General features: G+C 36.7%; 1 protein-coding gene across 3 annotated transcripts in view; it reads right to left on the reverse strand.

The window, feature by feature from the left end:
• Positions 1-246: 246 nt before the first annotated feature.
• Positions 247-19151, reverse strand: part of PPARGC1B (PPARG coactivator 1 beta) — a 91247-nt gene continuing 72342 nt past the window's right edge. For 2 of the 3 annotated variants that reach the window (XM_063447334.1, XM_063447336.1), the window contains 9 exons: positions 18112-18228; positions 15440-16502; positions 14076-14112; positions 11817-11881; positions 10830-11565; positions 9620-9695; positions 5536-5654; positions 4449-4603; positions 247-2989 (listed from right to left, as the gene is read on the reverse strand). In XM_063447334.1, the coding sequence (XP_063303404.1) occupies positions 2889-2989; positions 4449-4603; positions 5536-5654; positions 9620-9695; positions 10830-11565; positions 11817-11881; positions 14076-14112; positions 15440-16502; positions 18112-18228 (2469 nt within the window). In that variant the 3' untranslated portion in view covers positions 247-2888. Of the gene's footprint in view, positions 2990-4431; positions 4604-5535; positions 5655-9619; positions 9696-10829; positions 11566-11816; positions 11882-14075; positions 14113-15439; positions 16503-18111; positions 18229-19151 lie in introns of all 3 variants that reach the window. The other variant, XM_063447335.1, reaches the window with a different exon arrangement.

The raw sequence follows: 19151 nt of genomic DNA on the forward strand, positions 1-19151 counted from the left end.
GAGAACTTTGGCAAAACAAGGATAAAACCCGAAAAACGGTATTCCAACGAGAATTGTTTATATAAGTAAGGCTATTTATCCTACACTACACAAAATGGCTTATTCCTACATTCTATGCTACCCTGGTAAGTATTTGAACAAATATATATATATATATATATATATATATATATATATATATATAGATAGATATAGATAGATATACACATATATATATATATATATATTTAATATTAAGCAACTAAGCAGCCCCAATGCCCAAAACATACATGACATAGTCCACAAAAGTGGAAATAATGGCTTTTATACAAAGCTGAAATCATTGCCCCTACTGCCAAAAGGCCTTCGGTATTTCAGCTGGAGAGAGTATATTGCTATGCGTTACATGATGCATTTATGAACTTGCAGTTTATATTAAGGTGACAAGGAGACCAATCTCAATTGTAGTCTTTGGAGAAAATGTTGAACTTTCAGAACAATTGTTAAATGATTTTAGATACAACAGAGAATGAACATTAACTCTTAGATGCAGATTTATGTTGTTTGCCAGGCTTGGGCAAATAGCATAACCTCCAGTGGTTTCCGACGTAGAACTCAAATTTCCCTCAGCCACACAGATATAAGTTGGCTGTCAGTGACTGGTGTTGTGATCTAATACCAACTGGAAGGCTGCATTTTGCTAAAACCTTGTATAAAATGCATGGTGAATTCCAGGTGATGTTTATATGTAAAGATTTACAGAATACAAGAAGAAAAAAAAAAAAAGAAATTTCACATGTCTACATGAATTAGTTAGGTGATTACTGATATGTAGCTAAAAAAAAACAAAAAAAAAACGTAACCTCTGGGTTTGTACCCTAAAACAGCAAGTTGACATTTTGAAAAATCAATGCTTGAAAGTAAGAACCAAATCCCAAAGCCCAATTAAGGCCCAACTAAATTAGAAACGTTTTCAGGTCAACTACTTTGGGCTTAATCTAATTTAGAAACTTTTTCAACTCAACTACTTTGGCCTTAAGTCTGCATCAACTAAACAGTGTTTAAGCAATTAAATGACCAATGGCGATAAAATCCCGTCATAACATTCTAGTGGTTAAATATCCTACATTGCATAGGAATGTCTCACTGAATTAGTGACAGCAGAGTTGTATATAGCTGCCATTGCTAAGCAAGGTCATTCCAGATACTTAAGAAACCAGATTCTCATGATGGAATTAAATGCCATTGGTCCTTAAGGGATTAATGAATGAACCCCTGAACTGATATAAAAAAACACTTTAATGAAGTGTTCTTAAGCTGTTAGTTGAATAATAAATAACGCATAGTGCTTTTAAAAAATGTGTCAGTTTTTGACAGATTTCCCGAATAATGATCTTAATGCAACAAAGTAAGTCACCCAAACCCAAAGGAACACATGACAGAGGAATGTGAGAACAGTTGAAAACATATTGATGGATCATGATGTAAAGGTAAAGGGAAGAGATATACAAAATTGTGATAAGTTTGAGGTATTTCTCAGCAATGACTTCATCCTTTTCATATATTGTATACTGCCATAAGTTAAAACCCACTGATTACTTTGCTTTCAAGGACGTACGTCTAACTTAAAATGTATTAATTTATAATTTCTGGTATGTGTACTCCCAAATACACACACTGGTCACTATAGACTACAAACGGAATCAAAGTGTTTAACTTGAGCTCCCGTAGTAATTTTATATGCATATACCCCAAGACTTTCAGCAGAGAACATACATTGAGATTTATCTCTTTTTCAAGTATCTTAGAGATGGGATTGTTACCCAACTCAATGGTACTCTCTCTTCTGACCTCGGAATTCAAAAAGCTGAATTGAAACAGAATCTGTATCTTTGACGTTTGATTTCGTAGGTGATGCACTCAACAATTAAGCTATTTAGCTGGCTACAGGTAATTATATTCTATTTATCACAACTTTGTATAGTCCACTTCGGATTCATGTTCTCAAGTATGAAAAGTGTTTACATGAATATTTTTTTTAATTGAGCCATCAACGGACATGATAGGGAAATAAGATGTAATGTTAGTGAAGAAAAAAAATCAAAAACATGTAGGCAAAAAACTCAACTGTTGAGATGAAGCAAGGAAAAAAACAAAAATTCAACTTTCAGGATATATTAAAATATTATTATTGTTGTTTTGTTTTTTTATGAAATCCTGACCCAAACAGCAGCAGAGCTCTAACAAATTGCAAAGACGCCACACTGTATTAACGAAAAACCAGTCACGTATATAAATAGTGTTTGTTCCCACAATAATTCCGTAAAGTGAGTTATAAATGCCCGGTGTCAAATGCCAGGTGATGTTTTCTTATTAATGTATGAGGATTAATTTGTATCTTTTGCAAACACCTCACTACAGTGCATAGTTTAAAACGAAGCATACGACAAACTGAAATACAGTACTTGTGAAACTTTAAATACATTTTTAGAATATACATATTTCTCCTATTCAAATTAGTTTGTAATCCAGGCTCTATTCACAAATGACTGTTTTTTGTCCTTTTTTTGTTTGTTTGTTTGTTTGTTTGTTTTCCTTTTACACACTACAGACAAAATGTTATGGAGAACACGGCTGCAATTACATTAGGAAAGAGGAAAAGGGAAGACCGAACGCCTAGAGACGCCCCGAAAAAAGCAAGAATTCTAAAATGTGGCAGTGAGACAGCAACACCATGGAAACATATCACATACAGAAGCAGCTTTGTTCAATGTAAACATCAATTTAAAGGTTAAAAGTCTTTTTTTTTTTTTTCTGTATTCCATTTGTTTGTATTTTTATTTCTAAAACGTAAACATGTCGGAAGTGCCTTGACTGAGGTATTGAGGTCTCCTCCTTGGTTAAGGCTGTCATCGATGCAAGCTTCGCTGTGCCTCTTTCAGAAGGCTGTCAAAATCCATAGACTCATATTTACTTTTGATTAAAGCTGGCGAGGACTCTGCATTTGAATCTAGAGGCAACGAGAGAGGAGAAAGTGTTTTAGACATGGGTAGCTTATGGATACAGATCACACAGAATGCAGAATTTGATCGTATTTCTGAACAAGATAGCCTATAGCCTTGATCTCCCCACTGCATATCTTAATTCTTGATTTTATTTAAACAGTACTGAGTATCGATGTCCTACATTTGTACGCTAAGGTAAGTGAAAAGACACATTTTCAAATTTTTCACTAAAATTGAGATAGGCAAAAACACATTCATTATTGACATGTGCCAAACTGAATTGGAAGGTAGAGGACTATATCATTGCTGATTTTGCTATTTGCATACTCCAAATCTTGTCCCTTTATAAAAAAAAAACTTAAAAAAAACTATTTACTGAATCAACCCTTTTCACTTTTACAGGAAAGTAATTTTCACAGAAATACCCTTAAATTTACAGTTTTTTTATTTTTATTTCTTGCTTTGGTCATTGTCTTTCTATAAAAAAAAAAAAAAATAGATTTTCCCTTGTATTTTGTTTTCCACTTGAAAATGTCTATTTACTAACTACACGACTTATTATAGCTAGAAAACGTTCATACCACATCATGTGCTCATTTCAAATTTTTGCATCAAATGGAAGGAACTTATATGCCTGTCCCACTAGATAACAAAATAATACCCAGATTTCCTACTGTCATAAAAGAATGCTGGATGGTCTCTCCATGTCCTGTCAGGTATTACCAAATGTATTTAAAAGACTTTTCTTGATTAAAAGTTAAACTACATTTATTCTTCAGTACATGCATTTTTTAAATATATTATAGTATAGTATACACTATAATATATATAATGTACAGTACATACTATAATATATATTATACTAGTCAAAGTGTCAGGAGGCAAAAAATAAGATCCCCTTTGGTTTTCGTGAAAACATTTTCAAGTGTTTTGAGGGGAAAAAAACACAAAACAAAAAAAAAAACATGAAAGATTTCCTATGACCCAAAGCATATCCCCTCTGTTTTGAATAAAATAATGCATACATTTCTTGGGTTAGCAGGAATCCGTGAAATCAAGCTGCATTTAACCCCTGCCGAGCTGATTACTATCACCTTCCATATAGCTCCAACATATTACACAACACTTTACAATCATAGAAAGGGGGTTATGAAGAAAGCCCTGCTCAAATGAACGTACAAGCTACGAGGATTTGAGGTAGGCAGACATATATTTTGTCTTGCTCAGAGACACTCACTGGTATGTTAGTCTGACCAGGCTTCGAACCTTGATTTCCCAGTCCCAAGGCAGTGATGTTATGACTGTTCTAACTAGACAATGAATTGACAAATAATGAGGAGCCAGAATTGTCAAAGCAGAGGATGTGGGCTTTGGATGCCTGAAATCATTCCTTTCTCCTACTCTACTCTATAAGCTCTCATGCAAAGGACCTCTAGTGCTCACTTACATGATGAATTTGTTTACCTAGATCAGTGTATTTGGTCCAAAAGAGGTGCCTGAGTCCTCCGTAACTCAGGTGAAAAGAGGGTTCGTTCCTTTTTCGCAGAGAAGCGCCCTTTTTTAATGACAAGGCAGCGTGCTCTGAACATCGATATGTTATGAATCCATATTTTTCTCCCCTAAGAAGAAAATGCAACATCCATAAGAAAAATGCATTAACTCTCCTAGGTTGAAGCTTTGTGACACAGCAATAACTCGTTTTAATTTCTTTGTAAGTCAGCTATGATTATCTTGAAAATTAAAACATTGGCAGGATTATTCACTAAAGTGAGGATTGTCAGAAATTCAAATTGAATTTCTATTTAAGGCCGAAGTGGCTGAACTGGAAACATAGCTGATTTGGATATTTTTTCCATTTCAACATTTGAGTTTGAAGTTTATTCTGAATCCCTGACAATACTCAATTTAGTGAAAAGCCCATATTTAGACCTTCTTCATTTTTTTTTTTTTTTAAATCATTAAACGTCAGATATTTGTCTCATCATGCACTACTTGACTTAATATTCATCTACGTCCAAACAAAACGATCCATTTGGGATTCATCTGTGCGGTCTAATTCAATGAATAATCCCAAATGGATCATTTAATCGTTTCATATATCGTTTAAAATATTTTACATTTGTTTCGTCCATACCAAATGAAACACATTCATGCACAAGTCTAGTGTTATTTCGGAGAGCGGGGGAGGGGAGACAAATTATAAAGCATATAATATACATTATCTAGTTATTGACGATGGTATATTTAATATAAAAAAAATGACTAAATTTTTATATTTGCAAACAGTTCAGAATTTACTCATTAAACAGTAATCAGAAAAATAAATGGCAAAATGAAGGCCGAAATAGCCAAGCTGTGTCTATAGTTGAGTTGTAAAATGTTCCCAAATCAGCTCTTTTAGCCAATATTTTGGAAATGGCTTTGAAATTCGCTACGGTCCACTGCTGAATGAATAAACCTTTGTGAAGGTTAACTGCGTTCCTTTATTTAAAATAGACAGTACTATAAAAGGAATGACATTTTGTGTTTTGCTCGCTGTTCCCAATCTTACCTGCTTCTACTAAGAACACGGCATTCTGTGATTTCGCCAAAAACTTCAAACCTTCTTTTGAGCTCATTAGCACTAATGCTGTTGGAGAGATTTCTGATGTAAATCACACGGCCTTCGTCCTTCATAAAATGGAAAACAACACACATTACAGGTGAACTGTTACTTCTCTGGAAATTGTACAATTCAATAAAACATTGAAAATTCCCCCTAAATTGCATTGAACTTTTTTTATTTCATGTAATGCTTTGTTTTCATCTAAACTTTGAGCCCAGCACAGCCATGGCAAACATAAGCAGAAGAAATAGAAATATTGTTTCATTTATCATCTCATCCATAAGCTTTCTCTATGCTGACTACCAGGTGCAATGGCGATAAAGCTAAGATGGTGGCACCCAGTTGCGGCGTAAAAAAGTGTTAATTGCTACATTTAATTCTAATTTTTAACATTATGCAAATACATATTAGTTAAATATTGGTTATGAGTAAAGATTATTAAAAAAAATCCTGCTATGTGACAGGTCTCCTTTAATGCCCATTATGTGTGGTTAAATATTTCCATTTATCATGTACTGCACTATCAATCTTCATATACAATTTGTATACAAGTTTCTTATTTCTTATAAATTGCTTCTAGTGCTGGCAAATCCTATAGTTTTAAACTACTTTAATAAATTTTGAGCGCATGTGCATATTTATATATTGTTATATGTATATATATACCGTATATACTCGCGTATAAGCCGACCCGAATATAAGCCGAGGCCCCTAATTTTACCCCAAAAAACTGGGAAAACGTATTGACTCGAGTATAAGACTAGGGTGGGAAATGCAGCAGCTACTGGTAAATTTCTAAATAAAATTAGATCCTAAAAAAATTATATTAATTGAATATTTATTTACAGTGTGTGTATATAATGAATGCAGTGTGTGCGTATGAATGCAGTGTGCGTATGAATGCAGTGTGCGTATGAGTGCAGTGTGCGTATGAGTGCAGTGCGTGTATGAATGCAGTGTGTGTGTATGAGTGCAGTGTGTGTATGAGTGCAGTATGTGTATGAGTGCAGTGTGTGTATGAGTGCAGTGTGTGTATGAGTGCAGTGTGTGTATGAGTGCAGTGTGTGTATGAGTGCAGTGTGTGTGTGAGTGCAGTGTGTGTATATGAATGAAGTGTGTGATGCAGTGTGTGTTTGTGTATGTGTTGGTGGGGGTGGGCATTTGATATATTAATTATTTTAATTTTTTTTATATTATTATTTTTTTTTGTATTATTATTTATTATTTAACCCCTTAAGGACACATGACATGTGTGACATGTCATGATTCCCTTTTATTCCAGAAGTTTGGTCCTTAAGGGGTTAAATATTATTAATTTTTTTTTTTTTTATTATCTTTTTTTTTTTTTCGTCCCCCCTCCCTGCTTGCTAGCTGGCCAGGGAGGGGGGCTCCTTCCCTGGTGGTCCAGTGTCATTGGCAGTTCAGTGGGGGGAGCTTTCCTGCAGCTCCTGTCAGCTCTCTCCTCCTCCGCGCAGTCTGTGCAGCTCCCTCTGTCAGCTCCCAGTGTAAGTCTTACACTGGGAGCTGACCGAGGTGCTGAACGGACGGCGCGGAGGAGGAGAGAGCTGACAGGAGCTGCAGGAAAGGTAAGTACAGCTCTGCCAGCCCCCCTCTCCCCCCAGTCTGCATTATGGCAATATAAATTGCCATAATACAGACTCTGACTCGAGTATAAGCCGAGTTGGGGTTTTTCAGCACAAAAAATGTGCTGAAAAACTCGGCTTATACTCGAGTATATACGGTATATGTATAGTTGCTGAACTGATCCTGATGAAAGCCACATAAGATGGCTGAAACGTTGATGACTAAGATTAAAAGAAAACTTTTATAAAAGAAACAGACCGTGAGTGCAAGCCTTTTTTCAGTATGTCATATATATATATATATATACACACACACACACACACACAATATATTATATATATATATATATATATATATATCCCCAGGACTCACATTTAAAATATACCACTGCCGGGCGCAAGACTGAGGCTCCAATAGATAGACAATCCAATGAGGGAGGCTGCTCTCCAGACTTTATTATTATTGATTAAAAATAACGACCAATGTTTCGGTCCCCGCTCGGGACCTTATTCAGGGTCAGATACAACAAGATTGTCTATATATATATATATATATACACACACACACACACACACGATACGTTGTATTTCCTCTATATAATGAAGGAAAATATATTATATATTGTCTTCCAGATTAGTCTGCAGGGTGGGACAATACTGAAGATAAATGGAGAGTAAAAAAAAAAGAAATAATCTCCTGAATAATTCAATATGGCTTATGAATAGGAAAGAGGTAATAAGAGCCTTTCTTTATTACACTTTTAATATATTTGGCTTGTAGCATTGTAATTTTAAAGAACATTGTACTGCTCAGCATAAGTTCTACAAGTATGAAATATGAGCATTCAGAGTTTTTAAAATAAACCTTTGACAATCTATTTCTAGCACTGTAGATAAATAAATGATATGTAATGCCGTGTTAATGATATGCTGAGTGAGGGGCTAGACCAGGCTTCCCCAAACTCTGGCCCCTCCAGATGTTGCTGAACTACAACTCCCAATATTTCTATGAATGAAATAGATAGGCTGAGAATCATGGGAGTTGTAGTTCAGCAACATCTGGAGGGCCAGCGATTGGGGAAGCCTGGGCTAGACTGTCAGAGACTATGCAAATTCTGTATTCCCACCTGCTCTCCCAGCATATCATTAAAGGAGGGTAAATTAATTATCAAGAGCAGTTTTAAATAACAGCTGCTAGAAGTGGGAATCAGGCCAGAATATGCAAGGGATCTCTAATATTGAAAAAAAAAAACGTAATATGAATGATAAATAATGCCAAAATAGGGAAAATATGGCTGTGGAGCCACTCATAAACCACTTGACTTCCAGTTTCATTGTTTATTATAATGTCTCTAGAATGTGATATTTAAAGGGACTTGTGTCTACACTCTGTTAGACAAATCATGAAGGATGCATTAGATGGAGTTAGATTTTTAAAGTATACTTTTTATTTTACAATTCAAATTTTCTGCAGGGGCAATACAAGGCTTCTTTGTCGTAACAGATAGACACGTGATTATGTAGATATTTATAGACAGCATGGCTGACAAGTGTTCTCTTGAAATACACAGTTCCAGTGTAAATTGTTGTGTTAGTTGTGATCACGGTTAGAGCAGTGTGTGTGTGTGTGTGTATTTCAATATATTGTGTTCAATCTGTGGGTGATGTCTGCAGGAATTAAAGGACAAAATGCCTGAATCGGAGTATATTTTCCTACATGTAAACAGTCTCAGTGTGACTTTCTGAGCCATGAGAAACACACACACACAGATTGCTTGCTCAGCGAATTTAACACTTGTGACCTATTCTGCGTAAGCATCCAATGCCTGCTGTGTCAGGCAGGTTCACTGGCCTCTGGAGCATTTCTCTGCTTACCTAGAGGAAAAATGCTTCCAGCCTTCATTAAACTGTGACCCTGAACACACCACCTTTTCTAATTTCAAAGCTTTTATTTTTGCATTCATTGTGCCAATACCCCACATTTCAGTCTATGTACTCTTGTAACTTTTTAATAACAGAATGAATCACTTGTCTCCATGAAGCAAACTATTAATAGAAACCGAGTAAATGCAGCAAATGTATTTTAGGTACTGTTGGGTTAAAGGGACAATATAGGCACCCAAATCACTTCATCTCATTTAAGTGGTCTGGGTTGCAGTGCCCCCTGTCTCATTAACCCTGCATTGTAAAACATTGGAGTTGCACAGAAACTGCAATAATGACATTGCAGGGTTAACTCAATGCAGTGATCAGATCATGCAGGTAACACAGTTTCAGTGCTCTCTGCAGGGTCTCTGTGCCCTGCGCATACTGCAAATAAGCACACTTGATGGGGAACCTCTGGAAACAAAGTCGGAAAGGACTCTGAAATCGGGACAGTCCCAATGAAATCGGGGGTGTTGAGAGGCATATTAAAGCTTGATGTGACAGCAAGAAAAACTACTTACAATTGCTTTTTGTCTCCTTTTTTGAATTTGCCTTTGGCTTAAGGTTCCAGTCTGGTGCTTCTCATTGCTTTCGACTCTATAAACAGGAAATGATAGAAGGCAAATGTGAATAAAAATAAGTGAAAATTATATATATATTCATTTATTCACATTGTGCGATTACGATTGAAGAAGTCTCTAGGCATCTTATAAAGGAAATAAATGTAACAAGATAAATTACTAATTTAAAAACCATAACCGCGGCACTTAGAAATAACTCCAGGCCAATCTTCGTTTGGTCTATAGAACCTGTAAAGCCATAGTAAACACTACATTCCTACTCCTACTGCTAAGGCTTTACAACAGTCTTCTGGGTCTACTATATGACCTTTCAACTCTGCATAGAGACTGAAAAATGGGCATGTCGCCATTTTTTTACAAAAAAAAACAAACCAAAAAATAACCTGAATTAAGGCAACTAAAGTAAGAACACTGAAGGACATAAAAGGGATAACAATGGTCAACAAGCCTACTGTAATCTGATATATACCTCTTGTGGCACTTTAGAGTGTAAGCACATCTGACCAGGGCCCTCAAAACCTTCCGTTCCTATGTGTCAAACTTGTCCTGTTGCAAATACTTGTCTGATAGTCCACTTATTCTACAGCATTGCGGAATTTGTTAACGCTTTATAATTAATAATAATAAATGTATTAAAAAAATCTTTAGAATTTTTTTTTTAACCCCTTAAGGACCAAACTTCTGGAATAAAAGGGAATCATGACATGTCACACATGTCATGTGTCCTTAAGGGGTTAAACTAATTTTACGTACCTCTTTCTCAACTAAAATAAAAAAAATATAAATAAATAAGATTTCTGGTTATTCTATAATGTCTTTTACATTTTACAAACAATCTTGATCCTCTACACGAGTTTTAAATAATCAGTGTCTTTTATCTATAAACTCTCTCCTTTACTGTAGATGCTATTATTTCTCCCTAAACTTTGGTACGAGCAATGTGTTTATTCTCACTGAAAGCTTGTTAGGTGTCTCTAATGAACTCATCAAAATAGCTTTAGGATTTTTGATTATATATTATCTTGTCATACTAGCTGTATTAAAATCAGCAAAACATATATATTTTTGAATAATGTTCATAATGGTTTTCAGAAAAAAGTAAAATCATGTTAATTTGTATTTTGCTATAATTAAAGCCCTCTAGATATACCTGTAAGTCCTCCTATTTTCTGGTGAATAGTGCCGTGATGATCGTGGACTGGTACGTGTCTGGGGATAGTACTGGAACTTGGATTTGGAAGGTGGGCTCATTGGAGGGCATGTTTTGGTTCTGTGAGGAGTCGGGCAGACAGAGTCTTCTTGGGGAGAGTTGCTTTCACTGTCACTGTCCTCAAAAACTGAATCATATTCAGGACTGTTGCAGATACTATGATTTTCTTCCTTTAGGGTATCATCAGGAAAGCCAAAGTGCTTGGTGAGACTTGCTCGGATTTCATGGTCCTTCAAGAGTTTGCTGCCTGCTTTATGACATCTGTCAGGTTTGTCTTCAACCTGTTTCTGCTGCTCCTGACTAATAGACAATTTTTCCTTCTTTTCCATGTAGCCAGGCACATCCAGAGATTTTACTTTCCTCTGAAAGCCAGTGTCTGGTTTTTTGACCATGCAGTAATCATGGTCTCCAAAGGATCTGGAAAATGGTCTCTTTAATCCTTGTGATTCACAATTTGCTGGAAGGTTCCCCGTCCGGCTCAAGTGGGCAAATAGCTCAGTCCTTTCTGGTTGCTTTTTTGTTTGCTTCCTGTTTATCAACACATGTTCTCCACTTGTCTCTATTTCGGAAGGACAAGAAATCAAAGCTCCACTATCTACAGTGTCCTGATTAAGCTCGGGCTTGTAATGGTCCTCTTCTGGGGTTTTGTAAGGTGGGGTGGTTGGTGGTGTCAGGCCTTTATGGTAAATAATAAAAGACATTGCTTACATATTGCAAAATAAGCTATAGCTTTTTTAGCACATAAACATACTCAATTTAAATACTTTATCAAACAAATTCCAGTTTAGTTATAAGCCTTCTATAGAATGCATACATCAGAGTCTTGACATTATGAAATATCTGTGATTGATCGTAGCAGGGCTTATTTACAGCTTCACGCTTACATCTCACAGAATAAAATACTAGTGTTTCAATAAAATGAAATACCTGCTGTTCCACATAGCTCGACGGCAAGTACTTGCTCAAAATTTCTCTTTTCGAATGTAGAAACACTGCAAATTAACATGAATAAAATAATGTGAATGTGGGTGACCACATGCAAGGTTTCAATGCTTCTAAAAGTCATTAAGATTTCACTAAAAATCAGTAAACGTGTGTTGGGATTATACTAATGTAGAACATGCAACTTCTCATATAGTCCACTAGAGGAAGCCCTGAGACGTATTTCAGTATGTGTGCCCTATAGTCAATCTCTTTTTAGAATGCTAAGTCTGTTCTCCAAAATATGTGATTTGCCGACGGAAAACGATGAAGATGTTAACTAGGTTGATGACTGACGAGTTCTACTTGTTCCCCTCCTAGGGACAATTATAATACATTCACTGCAGGTCACCATATTATATAAGTACTTAACCTTTTGCTACAATTTAACAACATTTCTGCATCAGGTGTAACAGAAAAAAAAGGATTAATGTGTCTTTTCATACTAAATTATTTTGTAATATAGATATATTATAAGAAAAAAAAATAAATAAAAAAAAAAACACACCTGAAACAGAGGTTTAAGGATGGGGGGGGCGTTATTAAATGATTATGGACCATCAGTCGAATCAGAGTGTATATTTAGAAACAATGCACAAATTGAAGGAGACCCTATGGGGGGGTCAATTCTGGAGCAAAGTTCTAACAAAGGAACAATCAACATGATCCATCGACTAATTTTCATGATTGCTCCTATTCTTCTACAACACAAGCACAGATGTACTCTATCAAAATTCGTTATACTGTATTTTTTTACTAAAGCAAATTCTACAGAGATTGTTTGAAAAAAAATAAAAAAATATATTGGACTGCTTAAAGGGACACTGTAGGCACCCAGACCACTTCAGCTAATTGAAGTAGTCTGGTTACTGTGTCCCTTTTGCACTTAGTGCTGCATTGCAAAACATTGCAGTTGCAGAGAACTGCAATGTTTACATGCAGCTCTAAGTCTCCCCTAAGTGGCTGTCTGCCAGACAGCCACTAGGGACACTTCCGGAATCCTAACGGACTTTTGGTCCGTTATCTGACACTGGGCGTCCTCATAGACCTCTAGCGTCAGATTTTCCCTGAAAATGGTTTCCTATGGGGAGGTCTAATGCGCGCGCATGGCCATTGCCGCGCATGCGTATTAGGTCTCCCCCGCCGGCTGATGCTGGCAGGGGAGGAGCATGGGGGGAGCCTGATTCAGGTAAGTGGATGAGGGGCTTTTAGCCCCACGGGACAGGGGCCCCGAGGGCGGGGGACCTATTAACCCAATAGTACCAGGAAAACGGCTTTGTTTTCCTGGCACTATAGAATCCCTTTAAATATTCTTCATAAATACCTTTGAAGAAAGCAAAGTGGGGTAGACATTGATGGTATAATCTATCAGGGTTATTCACTAAAGTAAGAATTCAAAATTTCATAAACAAGGTAAAAAATAGTCGAACTGGAAACATTATCTAAGTCAGGTTAAATTTGAAACTCACTATAAATTAATTTTGAATTCTCACTTTAGTGAAAAACCTTGTAAGTCTCCAACAGTGATTCTTAAAACACTTTAGTTTGCTGAAATGATTTATGTGTGAGTGTGTCCTCTTTTTCCATTTCACAAAGTACAGGTTTCAGTATAAATTAACCTTTCAATCAGACAACAGGTCTTGCTACTTCCTGGTTTGGTTAGCTCAATGGAGATAAACCCGAGAAGCAGGCAGTTGTTCAGAACACCTGCATTGCAAGGGCTTCTCATTGAGCTGCATTGCGAAGTCTGTGATTAGACAGTCACAGAAAGTCTGAGTGGGGTTAGAAGGGGAAGATTTCAAAGGCAGCAGACAAGAGAACTACAGCTTTTGCAAGCTGTTTTAGATATACCCCGATGGGAAAAAAAAAAAAAAATCATAATTAAATACATTTAGGGGGGATTGTCTACTAAGCAGTGATTTTTTTATTTATTTTTAGCAGTCGGGAGCTCCTGTTAAGCCCTGGATCAGAGGTGTTTTAAAGTGTTCGTGGTTTAAAGAGTAAAGAGTATCTGTCTCTGTGATCAAAACTTCCATATTTTTTATTCAAAGTCTGCCAACCCAGGTCAAGTCATTATGTTTCTGTAATCATCTGAGAAAGCTGTATTATGGATCAATGAACCACCAATGTGCCCAGGTATCTGCATTATACATATTCCAATATGTATTATATATTCTCAAATGCAAATTGTAGGAATTATCTTACCTTTGTGACAGTGAGAGTGGAGGGCATCTGGGATTTTCTGAAAATGTAAAAGCACAACGTTTTCATTTCAAAAACAGAACGGAACCATTTTAAGCGTAAATGATAGAAACAGCGGCGGAATGCGTTTTGTATGTATGCAAATATGTGCACCCATTTGTTACAATAACCGTGTTGGCTTTAATATTTTAATGGCCTTAGCCATTTTTGATGCACAATTTGAAGGGGATATTTGTGCACCTACACTTGGTAGATTTGTGCATAGATTATTCATCAAACATTGAATTGCGGTAACATGACTGTTTATTGGACAAAACACTCTCAGGGCTATTTTGATAAAGCAGGTCTCAGTATATACTACTCAACCAGCTGTATCACATCTACCAATTGTGAGTTGGTGTGTGCAATTTAATTGTTTACAGTTGTGACTATTATAAAATATCCCACTGTGTCTCTGGCAAATGACACTAATTAAAGCACTAACACATGACAAACTAGAGGTACCACTGAATCATGTGCGATACTGGATTTATTTGGAAATTATACAAATATTTAAAAAAAACGTTTGTCCACTGGATGGCAGTGTAAATGGTTAAACACATTTCTATAGTGCAGTCTATCTTAAGGAAGCTAGTCACTTTTGGAAACTTAGTTTGGACTTCTTTTATTGCAAAGTTGCGCAAAGCTAAGCATGTCGGGACAGGATACCTAATTCACGTATATCAAGTGATGGTTCCTACATGCAGAAATTCTGCATGAACACCCAAAATCCTGAAACTACAAACCTTTCCTCTAGTACAGTGGTTCCCAACCCAGTCCTCAAGCATCTCCTAACAGTTCAGTTTTTAGGGAAATCCCCGCCCCCCCCAAAAAAAACACTTCAGACACAAGAGGGTAATCCCTAAATACTTGAGGACTGGGTTGGGAACCCCTGCTCTAGTACATAGTATGGCCCATGGATGTTTACCTGCTGTAAGAGCACCTACAGAGCATTTGTCTGTTTGTCAGCATAACTGAAGAGGTGTGCTCTACTTTGAGATATTATCCCAAGCCAATATAAATTTACATTAGAAGAACACCCACAAACATGACATCATGGTGCTGCTTGTGGCATTGGTGAGGAGGTAAGTATTAAACTAGCATCACCCAAGGCATTTAAAGATATAATGTATCACTATGACAAAGGCTATATTGACTACATATGGAGATATCACTTAAAGTGAACCTATCACTTAAGAGCTTCACTTTGCAATGCAAGAAATTATGTCTTAAGAAAAAATATGAAAAACCTGTTTGTCTAATGATCTGTTTGATGGAAGTTGATGATAATTATGTGTGTGCACTTACTAATTATCTATCCAAATTACCTGAGGGATGAAACTGTTGGGCAACAATGTCAGAATGTTCTTCACAGGAGTCCCTTTCAATTTCATCTACTTTGTCCATGTTAAAGTCCACTTGTGCATGGGGATCACCTAATTCTCCCACTTCAAGCTCAGCCACCTGCTCTTCTTCAATAAAAGGTTCCTCTGCTGTTGTGAGTTTTAAGTCAGCTGTAGCCTTCTCCATACTCGTGTGTGGAAATGATTCATCGTCAAACATGAGCCATCCACTGAATTCTGGATTTAATCTGCTCGACCGTCTAACGGCATAGACAGAGCTCTCTGGTTTAGGAGCTGATTTAACAGTCACACGTTCTGGAGAAGAAATTGTTGGCTTTCCAGAAGTATCACCATGCCTGCTCTCTTTCTTAACAGTCAGGCATGACTTTTGAGTTGTCCCCAATTCATTTTTTTTATTTTTGCCCAACTCTAGTTCTTCTTTCCCACTGGACAGACGACTGCCGCAGGAATCAGAGAATTCGGCATATACTGGTTGAGCCAATCTGTATGGCTTGCTGACATCTCCAGAAATGTCTTTTGCTAGAAGTTCTTTCAAGATAGAAAAACGTACTGGTTTTATACAATTATACTTGCCAGCCAAAGGGCGATTCACCTTGGTATTTCTGGAATCCACCTTGCTGGTTTCCTTTGAACAAGATATTTGTTGAGTAGACTCCAGTTTAGGTCTCTTTGAAATATTGTTACAATGCTGGTGTTTGTCACTAGAGTGTTGCTTTTTTGCCGGAAGGCAGTAGGTGTGCATATACCGAATAAGGTCTACCACTGCACGCTTCTCGCGCTCGCAGGTAAACTGTGGTTTCTTATCTTCTAAAGGAGAAGATATTAAGGAGGGCACAGAGTCGTCATCATCACACTGTTCATCATCCTGTGAATCACTGTCTTCTTCCTTAATACTGTCCTGGTTATTCTCCGTTGAAGAGAAGACTTTGGTCTGAGGGACAGTAGTTACCAAATGCCTCTGTAGCTCCGTACAGCTTCGACTCTGAGCTGGTGGGAATCCAGGTTGTCTGTCTGTTGGGCTCTCTACCTGCATATTAAAAGCAATATATTCTAAGTGAATAAACTTAAGATAGAAGGGACAGAAAATCAACTTACTAATATGATGAATGCAATCAAGATCTGCTGGAATCGGAATACTCAAAGCAAAAGGTCAATGAATATAATGAGAAAGCTAATGAAACATATGAGCACTGACTGCCAGAGAAACCTACTTTTCACCTACATCTTAACTCTTAAACTAGAAACATACAGATGGCAGTCTACACTGGAGGCAATCTTTGCTCATAATGCATTTTGTAGATATTGTATTACAAAAACATAATAAAAAGGTAATTACGTTTTTTTAATTGTATTTTTAATTATCACTGCTCAAGGGCCCTAGTAAATTCTACACATCTTTTCAACATGATGTTCTAATGCACCATTCTATTCTAACACTATGCCCAACCATAAGCAGCATAAATCTCCTTCCATGGCTTCTAAAAGTTATGAAGAAATCTAAATTTTATTAAAAGTTGTTGTTTTTTTATTCCTTTTTTTTTTTTATCTCAACTGGTTCAGAACCAGTCACCTAAGCCTACCAAATCGCATCTGATAATAGAATAATTACTCTTATTCAGATAATATTGCAAAGGGCTGTGGAATATGTTGGCACTATATAAATGCCAATAATAATAATACTAATAATATAGAATGCTAGTACATCTGTTTTCTTCAAAGTTAATATCCGGATATTAATTAAAGGGACACTCCACTGCCCAAAGACAAAATAAGTAAAAATCATTGTTTAGTTGATATACTCCAAATGAAAACTGATTTTTTTTATTGGGGGTAAATCTAAAAACAGCTTGCAAAGGCTGCAGTTTTCTTGTCTGCTGCCTTTGCAAGCCCTCCTCTTCTAACCCTGCCCAGACTTTCTGTAGCTGTCCAATCACAGACTTCTCAATGTAGCTCAATGAGAAGTATTTGTAAGGCAGGTGCTCTGGGCAATTGCTTCCTCATGAGTTTAGCTCCACTGAGCAAACCAAACCAGGAAGTAACAGGACCTGTTGTCTGATTGAGAGCCATGGGGGTGTAACCAGGTTAATTTATTAAAGTGTCAATTTCTATTGAAATCTGCACTTTTTGCAAAATAAAAAAAAGTAGGATACATAAAGCTGTTTAGCAAGTAAATGCGCTTTAGGGTTCTGGCGTGTTCCTTTTAAATAAATCCACACTGCATGTATGTGCTTAGAGATATTGTACTTTTGATCATAATCGTTATCAGAAGGGTTTTCTTTTTGAAAACCGTAACTGGCAAAGATATTTTCTTACTACAGCCTGGTGTACATACATAGGATGGGATATGTGGCACACTTGTAGGTATTGATAGTTTAAGCAGTGATTAGGCTCTGATTAGCCTTGATACTGTAGCTGTTTTACTGATGTGGGAGAGCAATCAGAGCTAATGAAGAAAGCTCTCCACTTTAATGGACAATAAATATAAGAAATGTACTTTATTATTTAAATTCAGCGATTACATACACTGTAAACTGTTAGTGGAAATTCAGAACTGAATCACATTTTCTTTTAAGCATACTTTCAAAGTAGTATGTTCTACCCTAGAGCATAGCAAAGAAAAGCACCTCAAAACATACCTTTGAGCATCCTCTCTGAAGACGGAATTTGGAAGTTCCTTGGCGCCGAGTACAGCCATCATTCTGAGCGTCATTACTCACAGGCATCTGAGCTGGGGAAAGGAGCAACTTCTTCAGCTGTAAAACATTATGCGAAGACACATCAGATTCTATTCGATGTAATCGGCACGCATGCACATATATTGACATTCAAAGCATACATTCACTACTTTACAAGTAGGTCAACGACAACCCAAGTAAAGGCTTACACAGATACAAGTGCAGTCTAGCTGCAGCAGAGCTCGAATTGCCTCGAAAGGGCATTACACTACCCTTTTAGCAAAGCTAAATGCAATGATATGTTGGAATGCTTGCTCTCTCAAAGTAACTAACGTTTGTCAACCACCCTATCCTTGATGACTAACCTCTGGAACTCCAGCTGTTGAGTACCGTTTCCAGTGATGCTCAGATTGCTGAGTGGATGGCTGAGTATCTTGGAAAAATAGGCCGCAACAGCTGGACCATCAAAGGTCAAAGCCGCTTTCACTGTTGCACTTGCTCCATAGAATATCGTAGGTCAGAGAGAGGTTTCAAGTTACATTCAAGCTATGGAGGCCATCAAACATCTTAATAGTCTGATGATGTCTAGAGTTATGGAAACGTTTATCCTTAAAACGGCATAAAGCCGGCAGAAACGTATTCAGTGAACAAGCATGGTGCTTGCATCCAAATGATTTATTAAACACATTAATTCACAATGGCATGCTGTGTGAACTGTTTCAATTACGGTTTACTGATTTGAAGCTATTGAAATGTATTTTTAAACAAGATATAATTCTTCAATTACAGGCTCCTATTGCAATATAAAATCTCTCAACATGACTAGGTGCTTTAACCATTTCACACAAATTAGAAATGGGCAACCTAATTATAGAATTTATGTGTGTCTGTAATAATAAATAAATGTTTATTATACCTCACAACACTCCATGTGTGCACATTAATGTATTACAAAGCTCATAACTGAGCTTATGCAAATAGGTATTAAAAATATGTATAAT

The sequence above is a fragment of the Pelobates fuscus genome, chromosome 3 (genome assembly GCF_036172605.1).
Source record: "Pelobates fuscus isolate aPelFus1 chromosome 3, aPelFus1.pri, whole genome shotgun sequence".
Lineage (NCBI taxonomy): Eukaryota > Metazoa > Chordata > Amphibia > Anura > Pelobatidae > Pelobates > Pelobates fuscus.